General features: G+C 36.4%; 2 protein-coding genes and 1 long non-coding RNA gene across 6 annotated transcripts in view; 1 reads left to right on the top strand and 2 right to left on the bottom strand.

Moving 5' to 3' along the window:
• ppp1r1b (protein phosphatase 1, regulatory (inhibitor) subunit 1B) overlaps nucleotides 1-1,452 on the bottom strand; it is a 29,252-nt gene extending 27,800 nt beyond the window's left edge. The window contains exon 1 of one of the 2 annotated variants that reach the window (XM_048203070.1): nucleotides 1,233-1,452. The gene's annotated coding sequence lies outside the window, so the exon portion shown is untranslated. The remainder of the gene's footprint in view (nucleotides 1-1,232) is intronic. The other variant, XM_048203067.1, reaches the window with a different exon arrangement.
• Nucleotides 1-6,000, top strand: part of LOC125275791 — a 59,601-nt gene that overhangs the window by 46,733 nt on the left and 6,868 nt on the right. The gene's annotated exons all lie outside the window — the stretch shown is intronic.
• Nucleotides 4,953-6,000, bottom strand: part of cdk12 (cyclin-dependent kinase 12) — a 38,793-nt gene continuing 37,745 nt past the window's right edge. For all 3 annotated transcript variants that reach the window (XM_048203015.1, XM_048203016.1, XM_048203014.1), the window contains one exon: nucleotides 4,953-5,908. In XM_048203015.1, coding sequence (XP_048058972.1) covers nucleotides 5,640-5,908 — 269 coding nt within the window. In that variant the 3' untranslated portion in view covers nucleotides 4,953-5,639. The remainder of the gene's footprint in view (nucleotides 5,909-6,000) is intronic.

Here is a 6,000-nt window from a genome sequence, read left to right as displayed (position 1 = left end):
GTGTCATTGTTTGATGGGGTTGCAGATGACTTGAGGGTACGTTTACACGACAACGATATGCTTAAAATTTTTTCTTTGAGTTTTCCGCGTACAGACGACACCATTGTCAAAACGATCCCCATTCATACGAATCAGTGAAAACGACTAAAAACGCTGTATTCTGCTGGCAGGCCATTAGATGGCGATGAAACACTATAGCCTGAACATGTAATAAGCATGTGCATGACGTCACCGTTTTCACAGATTTGAGTTATTGTTGTTTACACGGAGACCGTTTTCAAAAACTTGCACTTTGAAACCCATTTTCAAAAGGCCACCAAACCGCTGTTGTCAGTTAGCCAGTCTTAATAAAAAGCAAAATTTGATAACAAAAAGTAATGTTTAAATTTTTATGTAACTGACTTGAAGTTATAAACAGTCTTAAAGAAAAAACAAACAACAACAACAACAACAACAACAACAACAACAACAACAGATGACTAACTTGTAAGACTAGTTTTTGCCAAATCATATGTCCAAAAGTTACACAAACTCCCCTGGAGAAGACCAACACTGCCCAACACTGCAATGACAAACAGGTAGAGCACACAGAAGACTCACTAGTGACACCTAGTGGATAAAAACATGGTTCACTTTAGAGTACAACTACAGATGGACTAAATAATGAAACATTAGATAGCATATGACATTTTTCCTGACATGTAGAAAGATGTGGGTAAATTGCACTGAAAAAAAATCATTGTATTTCCTCCCAAATTTCTGCTCCAGATAAACAAATAAACATAACCTTATTTAGTGCTCAGACACTGATCAAACAAATTTGAATCTTCCCCTCCCCAACCAAGCTTTTAGTAAATTTTATGATTTTTTTCCCCTCCTCACTGCCTGCTCATCTGGTTTATCACTGCATGACTGTTCATTTGAGAGAATTTACCTGGATCAACAAAAATAGTGACTAAAAATGGCTTTAATCAAACTGTCATCGCAACTTTAGATCCGCTTCTAATCTCTCTTTTCTGAGACCAAAGGATATGAGTGAAAGTGCTACAAGATTTCAGTCAGGGCTTTATCAGAGAGTCTCAGTAACTGGATATGAAGGGTCTGTACATTAAACACTTCAACATTAACAGAAGCTTCAAATGGATTCGGTTTGAGATTTCTGATTTTTTTTTAATATACAATTTATATATACAAGATTTATTAATTAATAAATGAAAAGAGTTTCTATTCACCTTTTGAAGCTGTTTAATATGATCACAATCGATGATGTTCTCCTTCTGCAAAGAACCTCCTCCTGGAACATCTAAAATATTCATAAATAGATCAGAGCAGAGAGAGCAGGAGAACTGTAACACTCAATAAAAACACGCAACACACGCAGAGTTTAGTCTTCTTCACCAATCACCATAAAACACTGACCAAAAACATGGTCTTGGAAGTACTTTAGAAAATTGTAAATTTTTTTACTATAAAATAATGTTACTATAGTGCAGTGATGGTGTCTGATGATAAAAACATACCATAGTTATACAATTATGTAAATACTACAATCAATGATACCTTATAATAAATAATACACTACTGTTGGTACTGTTTTATTGTAGGCTCAGTATGATTAAAATAAATAAATAAATAAAATTCTTATATTCAGCAAGGATGCACTGAATTGGTCAAAAGCGACACTAAAGACATGATGTCACAAAAGATTTCTATTTTTTTTTTTACTTCAATGAAATAAATGTATTATATTTTAGTTCGATAATGTTTTTTATTTTGTATTTTTAGGGGATTTTATGGTGCTAAATTGTATATTTATGCAGTAGTTATAATCCATTTATTCACTTTTTGAGCATGGACCTGAAAATTCAATTTCCAACTAATATATTCATAAATCTTGAATGCTTTGAAGCACAGACTTTAGTTTGGTTTTGTTTTACAGAAGACACTTGGCAGGTTATTGCGGATGCTGATGTGAAAAGTTTAAAAAGTGAACTTTAAAAAAAAAGTTATAGAATTTTACATTTGTTGTTACGAAAATTGCACAAAAATGCTATTTTCAATTTTTATATGAAATATATATTTTCTAAAACACATTTTACTCTAAAATTGTGAGAAAATCAAAGCCATTAAGTTGTGTTCCAAATATGAGGTTGACATCTCAAAAAAATGAGCTTTCAGTAAGATTTTGTTTGGGTGTAGTACCAAATGTTTCCACTAGATGAGATTTGTTTCTCATTCTTTTTCACTGTGGTCATTTTTGAACACTAGGAATACAAGGGAGACTTTTTTTCAGGACTATTTAACCTTTTCAAATCATGTCCATGATTTTTTCTTCTTTGTGTTCACATAGCAAGTAGCAATCTATCATGGTGTACACAAAACTATTAGGCAGCTCAACTGTTTTCAACATTGATATTAATATGTTTCTTGAGCAGCAAATCAGCATATTAGAATGATTTCTGAAGGATCATGTGACACTGAAGACTGGAGTAATGATGAAAATTCAGCTTTGATCACAGTAATAAATTAAACAGGAATAAAATGCAGCCATGGTGAGCATAAGAGACTTCTTTCAAAAACTTTAAAAAAAAAAAATCTTACCGACCACAATATTTTGAATGAGTGTAACTGGACCTGGCTTAATTAAGGTACAATTTTAATTGACAAAATAAATGAAGTATTTCAACATTTTCCAACAAAATAATTAAAAACCAAAAACTACATATGTACCTTGTTCTCATACTTATTTTTTTCACCAATTCCTGAATTTCAGTGGGAACAAAACCAAAAATTCAGCATCTAATGACCATGTCAGCAGCTGTGGATCAGTCAGACTGAGCTTGTTTTTTTAAATGCCGCATTCTGCAGATGGTTTAACACTCATATTTTCTCGCATATTTATGCAGCATTAGCTCACAGATGAAATCTGACAAGTGCACGTCTCGACCTTCCCAAATCCCCCGATTTGAGCCATGCACTCAATGCCAGTGTCCTAAATCTCCATTTGGCATTCATGGGAAACAGCCTGAAAGAACAGGAAATAATCTTTTTGATTAAAACAAACTCCTTAGATATAACATAAATGGCTTTACTTGTTTAGTAAAAGCATCAATACATTAGGTCAAAGTAAAAACTGTTACTTTATTATAAAACACACAACAGTAAACAGGTGATTTTACTTCTAACTTTGATTAAAGTATTTTTAGTTACCTTTATAGCTGTTAGATTTACTTAAACTACAAAAACTTGCAAAAGAAAAGCAGCAAACCTTAAAACTTACCTTAAATTTTCTTTTCGCTGTGCTTCAAACCACGTCTTATGGCAAACACCACTCACATGTACTTCAGAAATGTATGTAATGTAATAGTATTCAAAGTGTGCATATATGAATGTGAACAACAAAACTGGCACTCATATATTTACAGTGATCAGTGTAAATGAGTACACCCCCTTTGAAAAGTAACATTTTCTCAGCGAACACAAAAACAATTTCCAAAATGTTGACAAGACTAAATTTAATATAACATCTGTCTAACTTATAACATGAAAGTAAGGTTAATAATATAACTTAGATTACACATTTTTCAGTTTTACTCAAATTAGGGTGATGCAAAAATGAGTACACCCCACAACAAAAACTACTACATCTAGTACTTTGTATGGCCTCCATGATTTTTAATGACAGCACCAAGTCTTCTAGGCATGGAATGAACAAGTTGGCGACATTTTACAACATCTATCTTTTTCCATTCTTCAAGAATGACCTCTTTTAGAGACTGGATGCTGGATGGAGAGTGATGCTCAACTTGTCTCTTCAGAATTCCCCATAGGCATTCGATTGGGTTCAGATCAGGAGCCACTGAATCACTTTCACCCTGTTCTTCTTCAGAAATCCAACAGTGGCCTTAGATGTGTTTAGGATCATTGTCATGTTGGAAAAGCACTCATGCAGCCCCACATAAGGACACTGCCACCACGTTTCACTGTAGGCACCATGCATTTTTCTTTGTATTCCTCACCTTTGTGATGCCATACAGTTTTGAAGCCATCAGTTCCAAAAACATTTATCTTGGTCTCATCACTCCAGAGTATAGAGTCCCAGTAGTCTTCATCTTTGTCAGCATGGGCCCTGGCAAACTCTAGGTGGGCTTTTTTGTGCCTGGGCTTTAAGAGAGGCTTCTTTCATCGACGGCACCCATGCATGCCATTCCTCTGCAGTGTACGCCGAATTGTGTCATGGGAAATAGTCACCTCAGTTTGGCTTTCTACTTCTTTAGATAACTGCAGTGAACTTGCATGCCGATTGTCTTCATCCCTTCTCATTAGAAGACGCTCCTGTCGAGGTGTTAACTTCCGTGGACGACCTGGACGTCTCTGTGAGATGGTTGCAGTTCCATCTTTTTTAAATTTTTGTACCACTTTTGCTACAGTATTCTGACTGATAAGTAAAGCTTTGCTGATCTTCTTGTAGCCTTCACCTTTCTGATGTAAAGAAATTATTTTCTTTCTCAGGTCTTGTGGCATTTCTCTTCCATGTGGTGCCATTGCTGACAGCATGAAATGGGAAGGGGTTTTAACACCCTTTTATAGTCGACTGTCTGCTGGACACCTGTGTAATGAATAATTAGACTCACCTGTGGTTGAATTCTTGTTAAATTAGACATTTGTGGTCTAAAATGTAGCTTTGCTCCAGAGTCTTTCAGTGGGGTGTACTCATTTTTGCATCACCCTAATTTGAATAAAACTGAAAATTTCGTTCTCCAAGTTATATTATTAACCTTTCTTTCATGTTATAAGTTAAACAGATGCCATATAAAACTTAGTCTTGTCAACATTTTGGAAATTGTTTTTGTTCATTGAGATATTGTTTAAAATGTTACATTTCAAAGGGGGTGTACTCATTTACGCTGAGCATATGTATAAGCACATTTACATAAAATGTAGCAGGCACATTTTACTCAGCCACATTTTACATTTATTATCATTTTACAACATGTACATTTGGCGGTGTCAAATCAAAATGGCAATTCTGTTGCTAAAATTTAATTCAGTTCAGTGTCTTTCTGAAGATGCCCCTTCGAACTAAATGAACTTTGCTCAACCATGTGGTCCTGACAACAATATCTGGATAAGGACACATGTTTCCCCCCCACCAAAAATCAAAATAAAAACACGTCTTTTGCACAAGCTTATATGAATATTTGAAAAAGAAGGCCTCACTCAAGTACTGCAAATGACTTCAAGTTCTACTTCTGCCTTTGTACTGAATCAGAAAGGACGAAGTAGCTCAAGCCAGAACGAGTCCCTTGCTTCATATCAGCACTAAAGGAAGAAACGTCTTTCAGGGAAAGTAGCTTGATTTAGATACACTTACGCAGCCCTAAAGGAAATCACACATGGCTAAAACTCACGGACTGTTGCAGTCAGAAACACGGGAAAAGACGGCCCTCAAATAATGCTGTACATTGCTGGGAGGGATGAACATCATCCATTCGCATTCAAGAATAGTTCCTTTAACATTCACTTTTTCCTTTAACGGAAGAAAGAAATACATTAATGAGCAGTAAACGGAAGTTTAACAGGTAAAGCACATTAAGTAAAAATGAAAACAACCAAAAGATAAAGTTCACAGCAACGGTTCAGGAAGGGCCAGCGGCTCCTCCCAGGGTGTACCGCAAGTCTTGGTCCTGGGTGAACTGAGTTTCCGTAGCAGCGGTTGCAAGGCCTGCGGCAGGCGAGGGGGCGTAGGAGGAAGCTGGCGGTGGGGTCGCGCTCAGGGGAGAGGAGGGACCCCGACTGGGATGCAGGTCTGCAGGAGGACGTCTGCTGTCCGGGGCCTGCTGGGAGATGAGCTGGAGAAGGGTGGCCGCTACGTCTGAAGTAACTCCTTGAGCGTGTTTTGCAGCATCTGTGCAGGACAAAGAGTTAGACACTATTACGGTCAATCAATGAATTCACAGCATTTCAAGCTCAACACACAAGCTACTGCAACATATACAT

The sequence above is a fragment of the Megalobrama amblycephala genome, linkage group LG9 (assembly GCF_018812025.1).
Source record: "Megalobrama amblycephala isolate DHTTF-2021 linkage group LG9, ASM1881202v1, whole genome shotgun sequence".
Taxonomy (NCBI): Eukaryota; Metazoa; Chordata; class Actinopteri; order Cypriniformes; family Xenocyprididae; genus Megalobrama; species Megalobrama amblycephala.
This window is presented reverse-complemented; position numbering and strand designations above follow the sequence as displayed.